The sequence below is a fragment of the Schistocerca americana genome, chromosome 8, assembly GCF_021461395.2.
Source record: "Schistocerca americana isolate TAMUIC-IGC-003095 chromosome 8, iqSchAmer2.1, whole genome shotgun sequence".
Classification (NCBI taxonomy): Eukaryota; Metazoa; Arthropoda; class Insecta; order Orthoptera; family Acrididae; genus Schistocerca; species Schistocerca americana.
This window is the reverse complement of record NC_060126.1, coordinates 56,108,119-56,126,726: the sequence shown is the minus strand read 5'-3', so window position 1 is coordinate 56,126,726 and position 18,608 is coordinate 56,108,119. Positions and strand designations below refer to the sequence as shown.

The window sequence follows — 18,608 nt, the reverse complement described above, 5'->3', positions numbered from 1 at the left end:
AAATTAAAGACGTCGGCCGTGCGATGTGGCCGGGCACCATCTTGCATAAACCACGAGGTGTTCGCAGTGTCGTCTAAGGCAGTTTGTACCGCCACAAATTCACGAGGAATGTCCAGATAGCGAGATCCAGTAATCGTTTCGGATCTGAAAAATGGGCCAATGATTCCTTTGGAAGAAATGGCGGCCCAGACCAGTACTTTTTGAGGAAGCAGGGACGATGGGACTGCAACATGGGGCTTTTCGGTTCCCCATATGCGCCAGTTCTGTTTATTGACGAAGCCGTCCAGGTAAAAATAAGCTTCGTCAGTAAACCAAATGCTGCCCACATGCATATCGCCGTCATCAATCCTGTGCACTATATCGTTAGCGAATGTCTCTCGTGCAGCAATGGCAGCGGCGCTGAGGGGTTGCAATGGTTGAATTTTGTATGGATAGAGGTGTAAACTCTGGCGCATGAGACGATACGTGGACGTTGGCGTCATTTGGACCGCAGCTGCAACACGGCGAACGGAAACCCGAGGCCGCTGTTGGATCACCTGCTGCACTAGCTGCGCGTTGCCCTCTGTGGTTGCCGTACCTGGTCGCCCTACCTTTCCAGCACGTTCATCCGTCACGTTCCCAGTCCGTTGAAATTTTTCAAACAGATCCTTTATTGTATAGCTTTTCGGTCCTTTGGTTACATTAAACCTCCGTTGAAAACTTCGTCTTGTTGCAACAACACTGTGTTCTAGGCGGTGGAATTCCATCACCAGAAAAATCCTCTGTTCTAAGGAATAAACCATGTTGTCTACAGCACACTTGCACGTTGTGAACAGCACACGCTTACAGCAGAAAGACGACATACAGAATGGCGCACCCACAGACTGCGTTGTCTTCTATATGTTTCACATCACTTGCAGCGCCATCTGTTGTTGAAAATTGCAACTACTGTAATTTCGAAAGTTTGTCCGCCTGAAAATGTACTGTTGTCCCAAGCATATTGCAACAAACGGTGTATTTCTATCGCTGCTCGTTTAGTTTTTATTGCCGTTTCAAATATACCGGACATTTTTGAAACACCCTGTATGAATATTTAAAGAAGACTGACATTGTCACGTACACCTTGTAAATAGTTGTTAACGCTTATTGCATGAAAGGTGATGGAGTGTCTTTATTATCAAACCGACGTAATCAATGACTGCCTATACTAGTGGAGGTTGGAACGCCAGTGGAAATGAAACGGTAGGGGTAACTCAGGCCCTGGGTGGAAAAGCCCGCACAGGTCTGTTGTTCCTGCTTAACAGAGGAAGTTGCCCTAGCCGGACGGTCGAGGCACCTGAGCGCTGAAGCACAATAGAGTGGCGGCTGGCAGGTATTGTAGCTAGGCCTGAAGGATAGCCGGAAACTCTGAAAATCTTGGAGGCAGCAGAGAGGAACAAGGAAGCGTTACCTTGGAAATCACGCAGGCTGGGTTATTTCCGAGGATTTTTACTCTGAGAAGCGTAACGTTATATGAATTCCTAATTAACGGGGGTAGATATTTCCTCGCAGACTTTCCGCGCTGAACGACAAAAGACTAAAATACGGTTGTCCAGCGTTCGGAAGAATCTGTAGAGAGGGAGAATATTCCGTGGTCTCGAGAGTATGATTCGCCTTGTGGAGTTATGAGGGAGGGTAGCAGAGCTTTGTTGGGAAGCCAGCGGTTGTGAGAAAGAGGTCTTCCGTTTTGAGCGCCCATGTCTGATGGTCGCTCAGTATCAACTTTGTTGCTACAGACGAACTTTCTGTCTTTGTTCTCAGAAGAGTTTATAGTTAGAACGGTTAGGCACTGTACTGTTACGAACTTATACGATTCTGGACTTCGCCTCTGGGTAGGAAGTCGTCGTTGAGTGCGCAGTGTTCAGTGATTGAGAGCACTCCTTCTGCCTATACTCACTTTGAGACTTTACCTGAACTCTGCCTTTGTGGCTGGGAAGTTCGCGTTTCTCGTCTGTAGAACACAGAGAGGAAACGAGTTTTTTTTTTATATATTTTGTGGCTGGAGTTCTTCCATCGTCACAGACGTGTACGAGAACCATCACTCTGACAAACTGGATGCAGTACATACGGTGATATTGCTAATTGCTTCGACTTATTAGGACTATAAAGCTAAACAACTGTGATCACGTAAATTTCATTTCCACTGAGGTTGCACACCACTGTAGATCATCTTTGAAAGTAGTGTCTCCTAGTGTTTGGTACGTAGGTGATGTCAGTCATCTCACGATATTTACTGACTAAAAAATGACTCTTCATCTGTTAAAATAGACCTGTTTAATTCGCCTTGAATCATTCCAAAAGAGCGTAACAAAAACGTTTCCTTCTACATAACAAAATTTACGTGCGTACAGTCTAAACGACTGCTCACTTTTTCGATATATTTGAATCCCAGCGTTGTCTCCTGGTTTGAGAAAAGTGCCATGCCGTTCTTCATTTCCGTCAAATTCTTAGCCTTCTTCTGAGCAGATATTGTTGGTTAATGGTTCTGTTCACCCTACAAATTTCGCAAAGTAGCCACATGTTTTCAGACAGCTGAAGCGAAAGTCGAATTAAAGTATACATTAAAACTGGACTTTTGGTTAACGAAAGGGAATTGCAAATTTGCTTTCCATATACTTAACCACAAGTGTTTACCCGGAGGTCCAGAAATAGGAACTGGTTAAGCCACTCTGATTACCAACGTATTTGTATTCATCCTACATTGTCCAAAGCCTTTGAATGTATAGCCCACGACGAGGTAACGAACTACCTAACGACAAACAACCTACCAGACTAATACTAATCAAGTTACGGAAAAACATCGCAGCACAACTTCTGCCTTACTAAAGGTAACAGATAATCTGAAGCTTGCCATGGTTGCACAAGATGCGATTATCATGTGCTTCTTTGACTTCAGCAAATTAACTGTGCATATGATTGTGAAACATGATCAAGGTGTCGAACATCACAGATATGACGAACACAGGCAACCACAACCAGTTCCAGGTGCAGTGAGCTTTCCTAAGAAAGGCCTTGCGTGATAACATCGCTGTAATCAATAACTGGAAGTATCAGGATAACATCGCTATTATTAGTAAGTGGAAGTGTAAGTGAATTTAGCAGCCTAAATTTCTCGCCAAGTGCACTGCAATGCCATCGCTCGTACCTGACGTCTCGCCAGTATTGCTTCATTTGCAGCACCACAAAGTCGCAATGCAGGCAGGTAGTATCAGCGTCCCCCCAGGGTTCGGTATTGGGTCCTATACTGTTCCCATACTGTGTGAACGACGTGTCATCACTTTTATCCTACTGCAAATACCACATGTAAGATGATGACCTCCAGTTGTATCCAAGTGTAAAACTAATAAACATCAAGACAGCTATCTAGAATCTCAATACCGATGTGTGTCCTCTGTCAAAAGGTCGAAAGGGGTGCAGCAGATAGGGTGAAAGTTCAAATCTTCCAAAACCCAAGCGGTAATGGTTGGTCATTGCAGGCACATTAGCTCGAATTATCGGGTATCTCCGGCATAGTTAACCCTAAATGAGATTTATATCAACATCCCTCCTACAGCAAAGTCTATGAGTAATAAAAGACGGAAATATAAAGTGGACTGACAATTTAATGTGCAAGAAGGCATCATCATCTCATTATGCCCTACAAAAACATAAAAAGCTTTTCCATCTTCACCTGAAAAATAAACTTGTACAGACACTTACACTTACTGATAATAGCGATGTTATCCTGATACTTCCAGTTATTGATTACAGCGATGTTATCACGCAAGGCCTTTCTTAGGAAAGCTCACTGCACCTGGAACTGGTTGTGGTTGCCTGTGTTCGTCATATCTGTGATGTTAGACACCTTGATCATGTTTCACAATCATATGCACAGTTAATTATCCTGGCTGCGTTCAGAGTAGAGCAAGAATTTCCATATCCTCTGTCTTGCCTATTGTCCTATCAACAAACACCGTTCGTCATATCTCTCGTCGCCCTTACAGCTCTTGTCTGAACAATATGGCTGAAACACCTGTTCCCATGAGGACAAAAACTTTTTGTTCCACTCCATCGTTCAGCCAATTTCTCGAAGTCCTTATCAGTAGCAGAAACGCGACTCTGAAACAACCACCAGCATTATGTTAGAGAACTGAATAACATCTTCAGCTTCAGAGGACATTTATTGACATATCTACTGTAGCAACAATAAGGATTACCACTCTCTCTGTACGAACTCGTTACCCTTGTACACCCATCTTTCCGACCAGATCTTGGTCCTTTCCTAGTTTCCTTAGCTAGTGCTGTCTCTTTGAATTTCCTTTCCTCAGAACTCACTATATCAGAAAAAATCTATTTTCTACACTTAAAAATTATTTTTTATCTGCCACTATCATTATTGTTGTTATTGTCATTCTTCTTTATTTCTTCGTTTGGATCATCTAAGGACCACACACCAATTTCAATTCTTCCTTCTTTGTTTTTCTTTCTTCTTCCTCCAGTATTCTTTCATCTTTTCACTATGTATCCTTTTTCTTTCCTCGAATCATTTTGATCCTGTCTTCTTCTCCCTCCTGCCTTGGAATCCTTCCATTTTTAACACTTTCCTCTCGAAAATATTTCTTTCTGTTGCATCTTATTGTCTTATTATTATTCCAATGGCCACTATTAGTGGCAGCAACGGCAGTAGTACAATTACTCTCAGTGTTAACTTTAGTAATTCGCAGTCGGTATCATTTACTCATATTGTCACTATAAACATCCAAATCGTTTTAATGACATTTTTCACATTAAAATTGCTGTTTATTAGGTAACCATGATGTAAAAAAAAGTACAGTATCTGTGAAACCCTGATCCGACGTAAGAGAGGGTCTGATGGCTCTAATCAGATCAGGTCAAATAAAGAAATCAATTAAAACAACACAATTTTGACTGCATTTTGTAGATAAAATTCGAAGTAAGCAGAGTCAGCACCACATCCGACGTTTGCACTAGAGTAAACATCAGCAGACTGTGTTTGAAGTTCGTAATTTCCATGTAAGATTGGTTCACTATCAACTTAGACAAACAAGTCTTTGAATGATATTTCCATCTGTTGTCCCATACAATAGCATAAAACTTCTTTGGAAGTTCGTTTCTATTTACCCTATTGTTTCTATTCATTCCGTTTCACGGTATCTAATTTCACTGCTATTATCGTGATATTTCCACGTTTTACATGTGCCGCGTTAGTTAGTAATGGCGTTCACCTTTGCAGTTACACTTTCTCTCTATTGTTTAACCTGGAGGGTACCGAACTGTGTAAACACTAAACAGAAAATACAAATATTTCGTTTGGCGGTCTGATTCATTAGCGCTTCATCCCCAGCACAGAATCCCACTAAACTGTCCTATATTTCAGATGTTACGATTTTCACACACTCGCCAGAAGGCATATAGTGACAAACAGCGCATTGATTTTCAATCAGTTCGTTGTAAGAACAGCTTTACAGAAACTTTTTGCAGAACCCCTCCTTTGATAACCTATGCTGAGATGAATTTTCTGTGAAGCGCTTCGCATATGTAACCCTGTACGGAAATATGACTTGGGATGTGTCATTACAAGAGGGGGAGTGAGAATTCACTTTTGCAGTCGAGGCTGTTGCTGTGTCAGTTAGCTACATTTTCTTCCACACTTGATAAAGGAATGAGCAGCGTGTAGATTAAAACGCAAAGTTGGGTGCACGTCATGCGCAGAATGCAAAGACAGGGTGTAACGAAAAGGAATGGCCAAACTTCCAGGCAACATTCCTCAAAAATGAAGAAATACAATATTTTATATCGACATCTGCCCTTAAACACTTTATTTCCATGTCAGTACTTATTTTATACTTCTTTCCATAATCACATTAATCATGGGAAAGACACAGAAACAGAAAGCACTAGCCCATACGTGAAATGTTTTCTTACATGAAGTGTTCAAAATATCGTCTTATCTACGACTGGTTAGAATGTACAGTCAGTTGTAATTCTTAGGTTCAGCGTCAGTATTTGTGGTTCCGTAGGAACGAAGGTAATGTTGAAAAGTGATTCACGTCATTGTTCATTTTGACACGCTCTACCAGCATCAAGCCCATATCATCCACCAACGTAGCTTCCCGTACACTGCAATGGAAGTGTACTTACACACAGAGCTGCCAGATATTCATTCGCTGTACAGATTAACGGATGGTAAAATCTGTGGCGCTCAACATTGGCATGTGCAGAGATTTCCATAACGACGGTGGCCCTATAGAAAGCTGTTTGAAGCAACTCATCGTCGCCTTAAGGACGATGGGACCTTTGAACCCACTACTGGTGACTGGGAAAGGGTTAAAAGGGCGAGGGTGCCTCAGCTGAGGAGGAACTTCTTCTTATTTTCAGGACAACCCTGGCGTCAGCGTGAGACAAATGGCTGCAGCAAGTAATGTCCACCACATGACTGAGGAGTGCTATGCGAGACCCTGATGTACACGCACCGTGAATAGAATGTGGAAGCACTGTCAGTGGCTGATTCTTCTGCACGGATACACTTCTGCGAATGATTGATGTATATCTTTTTTAATATGCTGTATATTAAACAGGCCTAGCAATGCGAGCGTATACTTACCAATGGACGGTCTGGAAATAATAATTGGTAGTCTGGAGGCGTAGTCGGCTACAAGTTTCTCAGCAAGGTTCTTGGATAACACGTACGTGTTAGGCAAGTTTCCCAGTAATCTGTTGGCAGAACCAAAACACATAAGTCAACAGAGAAATCTTAAGAAAATGAGAGAGTGTTTAGGGGAGACATTTCTTTACGTAACGAAACTAGGTGCACCGTTTCGCCACGTGTGTTCGCTGACTGTTTTGACGCTACTGACATTCAGAGACGGTATTCAAACTGCCGTGTGATGAACGTTGTTTCAAAGATGTTGCTGAAAGTGTCGTCTGTTTACATTAATGCACAGCTGGTATCTGCGCACTAATGTTTGTCTAACACACTCAAAACAATCAGGTTCTTCACTAATATTGGCTGAAGCTTTAGACTAGCAAACCAGACCCTCTGGAGTGTCAGTGCAGTCAGGCAAGGATTACGTTTCCAGACCGACGAGACCCTGGACGTCAGAGAGCATTTGGTCATTGTTGTTGGATTTCGAGGGGACCACCACTACTGTGACCATCGGTTTCTCCTGACATTACTCTTAATGTGGCCGGGAGATGAAGCGTTTGGTGTTCGAAACATCGATAGACACTCTAGAAGGGGTGGTTGCCCGAATTCTGTCGTTCTGTGAATGGGTTTACAAGAGGTGGCTGCTTGAGGAAATACATATCCCAACTAATTAGCATCTTTCAAATGGAGCCCGTTTGCAGATGATATTTTTGAAGTTACTGTGTAAATTTTACTTCGGAACGCTTTGGCGCGATCGGTGAGTACGTGAATGGAATCTTTGCTTTCCCATTGCACATCGCCTTCATAACTGCTTTGTATGCTAGATTGAAAATTTATTCTGATGTTGTTTCGTAAATCTTTTCTCTTGCCGTTTCTCTCTGAGTTTTACATAGTATATTGAATTTTGGCAATCTCAGTTCGATTGCCAGTTACCGAGAGCACCATCAGTGTCCGCGTCAGTAATACCTTGCGTAAATATACCTATATGAGCAAATTACTTTTTGTCTCATAAGCGAATTTTCCAGAAACACAATAGCAGATCTTCCTTTCCATAACCGCACCCCCATGCCATTTTTGTAAAAGCTCTCAGCTACAACCTCCCAAAGCACCAAATCTATTTTTGTTGCTTTTTTTATAATTTACCATTTCTTAGACGTAAGTTAATGTTGCTATGACTGTGTGCAATTCGAACTTTTATATATGAGCTGGGAGTAGATTTCGGTCAGTCCTGTGCAGGCAGCCAAAAATGTGTCAAACATTCAAGATTTTTCCACTCGTAGATAGACGAGTGGAGGCGTGTTATCCAAGTTCGATGCCTGTACACTTTTTTCAATTACTCAGTAACTACAGAGAGCACAAACATTCTTTTTTCACAGGTTGTCCTCACAAGAAATTACCTTTTCCGCGTTAAAGGTACAATCATGCGCTATTTGCTTCCAGAGCTTAGCCATTTAAATTAATTATTTTACTCAATCTACATTCTGACTACTACGACGCCAGATCAGATATCAAAACAAGCTAACAGCAATTAAATTTCTCTATATTTACAACACTTTTCTAGCAGTGCTTTGAGAATCTATACAAAAGAGAAAAAACTTCAGAAGTTACATCTCTCCAGAACATTCTATTGACTCAGAATCTGCCACATAAATAAATGTAATGTTTGAGTTTCTCTTTAAGGTTGTGACGCAAACATTCATAAAGAGTTAATGTGATTTTTGCCTTAGGACATTATGTATATTCTCCTTTCATAGCTAAACTTGGTGTTCACTGTGCAACACTGCGTTTCTGGTCTATGGACATGTTTTTTTAGTAATTATCCACATTTGTAACATGGCCCTTTGCCAGCCAGAAGTCAGTCAATTCTGAGTATTCTTTGTTATAAATTTTAATCTCTTTTGCTACAGAAACAAATAATGAAAATGATCGGCAGCTGAAAGGTATAAAATTTTGATGGTGCACAGTAGCAACCAGTCACCATTTGGTTTTAGTTTACTTTAGTAAAAGGACACCAAGTGTTTTGATTTGCAAAGCGATTTATTTCCATGTGCTATAAGATGGTCAAAACACATACTGAACCAAAATATTCTGCGTGTCGTCCAACAAAGTTGAATAAAAATCGAGGTCGGAGTGAGTGTATGTGTGAACATTATGAACAACGTAAGTATCATCCGTTCGAGAGAGACGATAAGAACAAATGTCTCTAGTAGTCATTTCTCGGCAACTCAGTTTTGCTCCTACATCCACACGTTTGGAAAACACGGAAACCGTCTGAAGATGAATTTATAAATTCTAAACGGGTAACGGTGCTTATTTAATATGTCAAAAAACACAAACTGTGCCTAATTCCTGCTATAACATCAACAATCTGTACAACTTAACCGCCACGATTCTCATATGCAAGCAATGTTGTTATTGGTCAAAACAGCAAACACGCACAAAATCGAGGAAAACAAATTCCTGACAACAACATGTTGCTGACAGTTCGTTTACCATCGAAGCTTGGGAATATAATTTCACCATGTAAAAGTAGCGGCTAACTCAGATGAATTTCATTCAAAAGTTGTTGCCAACTGAAAAGTATGAGGAACAACCATTTACATGCTGTTATATTTCTATAATCTACTGCTTTCCACAACGGAAGGAAAAAATAACAGAAACGCCAGGAAAATACAAAACTATTGACAAAAAATATTGAGAATATCGCTGTCGAACTCCGTAGCTAACGCTCGACCGTGTAGTCACCATTGACCTGAGATTCATGTCGGAACTGATAATGCCAGTGGTGGTAGATTTTTTTGTTACCAATATGTGAAATATTAAATTGCGAATTCAATTAAGTATTTACACATTAAACTGCGGTTAGTCGCCCACAGAGAAGTATAAAAATTAATGATGCTACGTTACTATATCCAGAATGATATCAGTGCACACTCCGCTGCCGAGTGCTTATATGCTTCATTAGCACCAGGTATCATTAAGTAGTTGGGAGTACGTTGTTGGACTTTGTAAGACATCGTGGTCTCCTGACCATCATTGCTTACATATTCCGCCCTCACAATCATATTCCGCACATCAAGACGCTTCATTCGAACCCAAACTCGATAAGATAAAGTCAATGTTGTATGAATTCATGTAAACGATACGCAAATAACTAATAAATCGCAAGTGCGCACAGTGGTTGAAATACTCCAGGCTGGCGTACACACATACATTCCAGACACGATGGTGACAAGAGCTTTTAGTTCGAGAGAGGCAACCACACGCTAGGAGGCCAGTCCCAACCCGTCTACGTCGGCCGGTGGCCGCCCGTGGAGTGGACAGCGTTCGCCCGAGGGAAAGAAGGATTGACCCCGTGTTCGGCTTAAAAGCAAATTCTGCTACATTGTGTGGGAGCGGCCAGCCTACACATTCTTTACACATAGCATGCAGTTTCAGAGATTTTCACAGGGAGACAGCAAACTCCAAACGCCGATACTACAGATTTCCGGATTGGTCGCCTTAAACGAAACATGATTCTCCCATTTTAGAAGAGCAATGCTGATTGGCAGATGATATTTCTGATGACTTGAGCTAAAGGAGTAATGGAAGAGACCGAAAGATATACCCCTTCACATATGGCATGGAGAGGCGCCATTCTGTTGTCGCTCTTGGAGCAAGGAACAAGTCTCTCCTCAGTACTTCACTGGGAGAGCACCTCTTGTCGAGAGCGAATCGAAGTGCGACTCTCTATATTGAGTCCTTGTGATTAAGCGTTGTTCACTGTCACACTTATTATGCGGTGTGAACGGAGAGAGTTATAGTTAAACGTCTGCCAGCGAATGTTTGAGTGGCATCGCGGTGGACTTGTTATCTGACCGGTGTACCACGCCAATAGTTAGACTAGGGGCGAATGGGAATCCTTGACTTCATCAAGGCATAGGGAGAGTTTGATTGGCGAAGGTCAATCCAGATAGAACGAGAGTTATCTTATTTGTCAGCAGCGAGCGGCGCAGACAGCAGTCATTGCAGCTTATGGTATTGTGCGCTACAGCTATTGCGAGCTCCATATTTCATCCAAAGCAGTACACTTCACTGCATTTCAAATGCAACAGCTTCAATCGTACCTAGTAAAATTCTAAAGGATAATTATTCAAGTTGAGGAGGCGTGCCTCTCAGCCATTCTGCCAAGTCAACAACAATCTTAAACTTTGTATAGAAATTTCATTAGCGAATCCTATCCTTGAGAGGTAACTTCACATTCCGAAAAGAACCAGGATACAACTTATTCAATTCATAACTAAAAGTGCCATTGTGATTTCTCAGAATTTTTGCATAATAAATTATAACTTTCGTTAGTTTCATGTTTTTCTTACACTAACTAGCACTACTCCAGTACCCAAGTATCCCACTAGTTACATAAGAAATTTTGTGAATTTTTGTGTCATTTCCTTACAGCGGACGACTCCAGAAGATACACTCCTGGAAATGGAAAAAAGAACACATTGACACCGGTGTGTCAGACCCACCATACTTGCTCCGGACACTGCGAGAGGGCTGTACAAGCAATGATCACACGCACGGCACAGCGGACACACCAGGAACCGCGGTGCTGGCCGTCGAATGGCGCTAGCTGCGCAGCATTTGTGCACCGCCGCCGTCAGTGTCAGCCAGTTTGCCGTGGCATACGGAGCTCCATCGCAGTCTGTAACACTGGTAGCATGCCGCGACAGCGTGGACATGAACCGTATGTGCAGTTGACGGACTTTGAGCGAGGGCATATAGTGGGCATTCGGGAGGTCGGGTGGACGTACCGCTGAATTGCTCAACACGTGGGGCGTGAGGTCTCCACAGTACATCGATGTTGTCGCCAGTGGTCGGCGGAAGGTGCACGTGCCCGTCGACCTGGGACCGGACCGCAGCGACGCACGGATACACGCCAAGACCGTAGGATCCTACGCAGTGCCGTAGGGGACCACACCGCCACTTCCCAGCAAATTAGGGACACTGTTGCTCCTGGGGTATCGGCGAGGACCATTCGCAACCGTCTCCATGAAGCTGGGCTACGGCCCCGCACACCGTTAGGCCGTCTTCTACTAACGCCCCAACATCGTGCAGCCCGCCTCCAGTGGTGTCGCGACAGGCGTGAATGGAAGGACGAATGGAGACGTGTCGTCTTCAGCGATGAGAGTCGCTTCTGCCTTGGTGCCAATGATGGTCGTATGCGTGTTTGGCGCCGTGCAGGTGAGCGCCACAATGAGGACTGCATACGACCGAGGCACACAGGGCCAACACCCGGCATCATGGTGTGGGGAGCGATCTCCTACACTGGCCGTACACCACTGGTGATCGTCGAGGGGACACTGAATAGTGCACGGTACATCCAAACCGTCATCGAACCCATCGTTCTACCATTCCTAGACCGGCAAGGGAACTTGTTGTTCCAACAGGACAATGCACGTCCGCATGTATCCCGTGCCACCCAACGTGCTCTAGAAGGTGTAAGTCAACTACCCTGGCCAGCAAGATCTCCGGATCTGTCCCCCATTGAGGAAGTTTGGGACTGGATGAAGCGTCGTCTCACGCGGTCTGCACGTCCAGCACGAACGCTGGTCCAACTGAGGCGCCAGGTGGAAATGGCATGGCAAGCCGTTCCACAGGACTACATCCAGCATCTCTACGATCGTCTCCATGGGAGAATAGCAGCCTGCATTGCTGCGAAAGGTGGATATACACTGTACTAGTGCCGACATTGTGCATGCTCTGTTGCCTGTGTCTATGTGCCTGTGGTTCTGTCAGTGTGATCATGTGATGTATCTGATCCGAGGAATGTGTCAATAAAGTTTCCCCTTCCTGGGACAATGAATTCACGGTGTTCTTATTTCAATTTCCAGTAGTGTATTTATAGCTGTGAGTTTTTCAGGCATTTCTCTTTAGAACGTTAGGAGCGTCTGTCTGACTTCTGTAGTAGTGTAGGGGTGGAAATTGCATCTTGCAGGAGCCACAGGGTAAAGGGTACATCTCAGATTAATCTGTTGCGCAGAATAACAGAATCTCAGATCAATCCCACGCTCACAACTTTTAACTAACTGGTAGTAATATTTGCTATAGTTTTATGTATAAGGTACTAAATATGGATAAGCAATCGCTATATTTTTAATATGAGATGCGGAACCGTAATAGCATCAGTTTGTTGTCTGTCTGTCTGTCAGTGTTTAAGACCCTTTTTCTTACGAACAGATAGATGTACGAAGTTGACATTTATATAAAATACTACAGTCTGTGATCCCCTGGCGATGTAAGAAATTGAAAGTTGTACGTCAGTGCAGTCAAAACACATAACCGTTTATGTCACATATTTTGATACTCGCTGATCCACTCATCAAAATTTCTAGCTGACCTACCTATACTCGTAGTTACGTCTGTGCGGAACCGTCAGAGCGCTGGTCCTACCCGCACTTTCCTATATGCGGATTTTAATTATTTCTGCTTTCTGTCTGCTGTCTTCAGTTTCGACACCAAACCTCGTCCAGAAGAGATTTAAAGTAATATTATGACTCTTTAACTAATTTTACGTGTAGGCAGAACTTCCAAGAACTTTCTAATAGATCTTCCGCCACGATCCGTCCGTTTAAATTATCTTAAGCTTCGTGTGTGGTCCTTGTTACGGGTAACATATAGTAACGTAAAGAAACTTCCTGGCAGATTAAAACTGTGTGCCCGACCGAGACTCGAACTCGGGACCTTTGCCTTTCGCGGGCAAGTGCTCCACCATCTGAGCTACCGAAGCACGACTCATGCCCTGTCCTCACAGCTTTACTTCTGCCAGTATCTCGTCTCCTACCTTCCAAACTTTACAGAAGCTCTCCTGCGAGACTAGCACAACTAGCACTCCTGAAAGCAAGGATACTGCGGAGACATGGCTTAGCCACAGCCTGGGGGATGTTTCCAGTTTCTTGTCTGTATTAAAAAATAAACAAAGTTTAACCTTGTGTTGGAACGGTATAATGCCGTTTTTAGGAGCACGACACATACATACACTGATCAGCCAGAACATTATAACCACCGACCTAATAGCCACTATGTCCACCTTCGGCATGGATAACAGCGGCGACGCGTCGTGGCATGGATGCAATGAGTCCTTGGTAGGTGGTGGGAGGAGTTGGCACCACATATGCACACACAACGCACCTAATCCCCGTAAATTCTGGGCAGGAGGGTGATGAGCTCTGGCCCCATGTTCAATCACAGCCCAGATGTGTTGCATTAGGTTCAGATCTGGCGAGTTAGTGGACCAGAACATCAATTCCAACTCATCACTGAGTCCCTTGAACCACTCCATCCCTCCTGGCCTTGTCACATGGCGCATTATCTAGCTGAAAAACGCCACTCCCTCTGGTAAACATGATCATCATTAAGGGGTCTGCAACCAGTGTACGATACTCCTTGGCCGTCATGGTGCCATGCACGAGCTGTACTCTACCCATGGATGCCCATGTGAATGGTCCCCAGAGCATAATGGAGCCGCCGTCAGCTTGTATCCGTCCCGCAGTATAGGTGCCAAGGAGCTGTTCCCCTGGAAGACGACGGCTTCGCGCCCTCCCATGAGCATGATGAAAAAGGTATCGGGATTCGTCAGACCACGCAACGCTCTGCCACTGTGCCAACGTCCAGTGCCGACGGTCGCGTGCCTATTCCAGGCTCAGTTGCCGATGTCGTGATGTTAACATTGGGACATGCATGGGTCGTCTGCTGCGGAGGCCCATAGTTAGGATTGCTCTGTGCATGGTGTGTTCAAACACACTTGTACTGGGCCCAGCATTAAAGTCTGATGTTATTCCCCCCCCACAATTCGCTACCTTTCCTGTTTTACCACCTCAGCCTACGACATTCGACATTTCTAATAGGATTTGGAAACGCAACCCCCCGACGTTTGCACGTGGTTTCGCCATGTGTTGAAGACACTCACCAGAGCACTCCTTGAACACCCAACAAGTAGGCTGCTTCCGTATTGCTCGTGCCGAACCTCCAGACGATCACAATCTGCCCTCGCTCATATTCAGATATTCAGATAAATCGCGCGACTTCCCCATTCTGCACACGGACAGTATGCTCAATGATACTACACGCACCGTGTTTGTGTCGGTCTAGCAGTCAGTCTTTGCCACACTGCTATCGCCTGGACAGGTTTATATCGGTACCAGGTCGGTGGTCATAATGTTCTGGTTGATCAGTATATTTCCTCATACACGTATGCAAGTCACGAGCACTTGGTTCCCATTTTGTTTACGGAGTACTGGTTTTCTCTAAGATTAACTATCCACAAATGTTCGAAGTTTCGACAACCGTTAGGATATATTTTAGCCACCAGTGAACAAAATAGTGTCTATTATTGTGACTCCGTCCAAGTTCCAGTCCAAGAGAGGCAGAGCTCTTTCGTTGGTAGGTTTTGAAAAAAACTTCCAATTTCGCAGAGGGTACTACATTTCGTAGTCAACCTAACTGTGCTCATTTGAGCAGTTCTGAGCGGGTTACATGACTGCACCAGGTCGCACTGACTTCTTCTAACAGTCAGGTCTGCCTCTTTGGTGTATTCATGCTCGAAGGACCACTGAAACATAGTACAAAGGTATCCCTCACAACGAAAACGCCATCTTTGTGAAAAATACCAGTTTCAGAACTAACTGCAATTAGGAGAGGCAAAAATTACGAACAATATTTATATATCGTGGAATTACTACTGTCTGTTCCGAATCTTTCGTTCGCCCTCGAGACACACATAAATCACAATCCCGTACAACGTTTTGTCCCATTGGACGATTTTGCAATTTTCCTCCTTCAGTACTTCAACAGCAACTTCTCAGTGGCAACTTACAGCGCAGAGGATATAGGAATGGGCTGCAATCACGTGTTTTACATTTTCTGCAGAGGAGTGTGTGTTCGTTCTAATCGTTCTCATCGCATTTTTAATTTATGTGAATTGCATATGTGGAACACCACTCTCCCTTTTAAAGACGCTGTGCGGTTTTTGTCTATAATTTTTGACTCCAAACTATCTTGGTTACCATACATGAAGGACCTGAACGCAAGATTCAGCAAGAGACTGAAAATTTTGATGTGTCTTGGGGAGGTCTTGGGGAGCGGACAGGGAGCATCTGCTCCAGTTTCACTGGGCTTTCGTGCGATCACGGATGGTCTATGGGTGCACAGAGTACGGGTCAGTGAGGCCTTCATACATGAAGATCATTGACGCCGTACACTATGCAGGCTGGCTACGGGCACTTTTACAAAGCCTGCCCCATACCCAGCGTCGCACTGAGGCTAGGGAACCGCCACTTACGATCTGGAGGCAGCTTCTCATGGGTGTTCCTCGCTACTCCCACTTCCCCAGCATATCACGCCCTTGCTCGTCCTGCTACGGAGCGCCTCTTTACGAATTATCCACGGGTAACGAGGCTGTTTGTTACCTGGCAAAGTGTGTCTTGGAGTACCTTGGTGTAGGACATACACAGGCTCAAATACGGGGCTTTAAACATACTGCAGGCGCCCAGAATATTTTAGATTTAGTGCAGTACAGGAGAGGTTGCACTCATGCATATGTTTTTAATACACACTTTTCTGACTTATTAAGCACCACAACGCTGTAATTGTATTTACAGATGGATCTAAACAGGGGGACTCGGTAGGTTGCTCTGTTATTTTCCCTGATCGTGTCCTCAAGATTCGGTTGGCCTAAGACATTACTGTCGTCGACGCGGAATTATAAGTGATAGCCGGCCGAAGGGGCCGTGCGGTTAAAGGCGCTGCAGTCTGGAACCGCACAACCGCTACGGTCGCAGGTTCGAATCCTGCCTCGGGCATGGATGTTTGTGATGTCCTTAGGTTAGTTAGGTTTAACTAGTTCTAAGATCTAGGGGACTAATGACCTCAGCAGTTGAGTCCCATAGTGCTCAGAGCCATTTGAACCATTTTTTATAAGTGATATTGCGAGCACTGGAGTAAATGAGGTGTGTGTCGATGTTAAATTCCTTGTGTGAGTGCCCCTCACTCTCTCCAAGGTTTGTATCTAGTAGATAAAGTCGTTCAGAACATTCACCCTCTTCCAACTGCAAAGACTGGGGAAAGAGGAGTAATTCCGCTGGGTGCCAAGACGCACGTGTATTGCGCGGAAATATGTGGAAGCTACGGAGGCATGTCACGATCCTCAGTTGGTTCGGCATGCCATCTCCCTGCATGTTATTGCCTTGCTGTTGTGATGCGCAGTCATGAGACGATGGCAGCATGAGTGATGGGAAGTGAAAGACAATAAGCTCACTCTAGTAAAGCACAAAATGCGGTCGTGGTGTACCTCCTGCACGCCGCTCCAGGGCCGCGAGGCATCACGTCCACCTCTCGGCGGCAATGCTATGCCAACAAGGGAATCTTCCCATCGCTCCCCCCTGATTTAGATTTAGTGGTAAGATGGACCGCCAAAAACTGAACGCAGATCAAGCATGAAAACAGGAACAACGTATGTTGAACTGTAAAAAAAGAAAAAAAAAGAGCAAAATAGAAACAGCGAACGGTCGAAGGACAAGAAGTGCAAGCGAGCAATAGCGTCGTGGTTAAGTAGTCACGGCGTTGGACTGCCATGCGAATAAGTCTTGTTCATATCTCTCTCGTGCAATTTATTTATTTATTTTTTTCACAACATAATAAACTGTCAGTCCAGTCATTGAAACTTTTGTTCTCATTCTGTAGTATTGGCAGTTGTCAAACTGCACACTGAGTACAGAATATAAGAATACGTTACCGTCGCAAGTAAACGTGATCGATTGTGATAGCTGGCGAATACGACGTAGACGTATCACAGAAATGAAAACAACAAATAGACGGGTCTGAATTCTGTTACAACAAAGGAGTTCAAGAGTCGAAACTTCCAAAACGGAAAGCTACTTCAAAAACGTCAAGAACATATGTTTTGACAGAGCACAGAGAAACTGTGTGATTGTGAAAGAGTTGCGTTTATTTGTTGCATCTTACGTGACAAATTACGTTTTCATCGTCTCCTTGATAGTGATCACATTCACATTCATGTGAACACCTAAATCGGACAAGGAGGCATATCTCACTCGCTTACCAGGTGTACAAATTAAGTGCGTCGGTAAGAGATTTCCGCCATATGACACACTGTCACTAATGCCGTGTCCGACATATCAGGCGTGTTTTTCGATGGAGGATGCGGTTGACTTTTCGCCTTGTCATCAAAAGTTTGCGGTTCCCATTCGAAAGCCACTTATATTCGGTTGCTAATATAGTAGTTGTGCAGAATCAACTGTCCCTTCCCTACGCCTCGCTGTTGCAAACGGACGTTACATCACGACACAGACACAAATTTGAATACAGCGAACAGCGAGAAAAGAAAAAAGAGAAAAGTAACATGGAAGAGGTTGGAACACGGTTCGCTCGAATGGCATTCCAACACTGTGATCACTTAAACAGGACGCCGTTGGTCTCTTAGGCTGCTCTATATTGCACTTCGATCGTTCACTGTTTTCTTTTCACATTTCAGTATACCTTCATGTTTTCATGCTTGATCTGTGTTCAGGTTTTGACGAACTGTCTACTGGGCCATCTTACCACTAAATCTGAGGGGAGTGCGATGGGAAGTTTCCCTTGTAACATGTATCCTCCACAAGTAGCCAGAAGACTGCCTTAACGCAAACATATAGCCTGTGGAGAAACCAGCATAGCACAGCGCCACGGGCTCCTCCAGACCATGGCACCTCTACAGCTCCATGATGTCATCTCTATGGGCCAAGCTGCGCAACTGCAACAACGCCATCTGTCTTCATGCTGGCAGTAATGACGCTTCAGTTCCCTGTACCGCCCCATACTGTAGATACAGCCACCTCCTATCTTGCAGACTCACCAACCGGATAATAAAAGTCCGTTAACATGATGATGACCGTGATCCTGGACATGG

General features: G+C 44.2%; 1 protein-coding gene across 1 annotated transcript in view; it reads right to left on the bottom strand.

Moving 5' to 3' along the window:
- The window catches only part of LOC124545525 (fatty acyl-CoA reductase 1-like), a 152,080-nt gene that overhangs the window by 67,297 nt on the left and 66,175 nt on the right, over positions 1-18,608 (bottom strand). Inside the window, exon 5 of the mRNA XM_047124473.1 lies at positions 6,623-6,732. Coding sequence (XP_046980429.1) covers positions 6,623-6,732 — 110 coding nt within the window. The remainder of the gene's footprint in view (positions 1-6,622; positions 6,733-18,608) is intronic.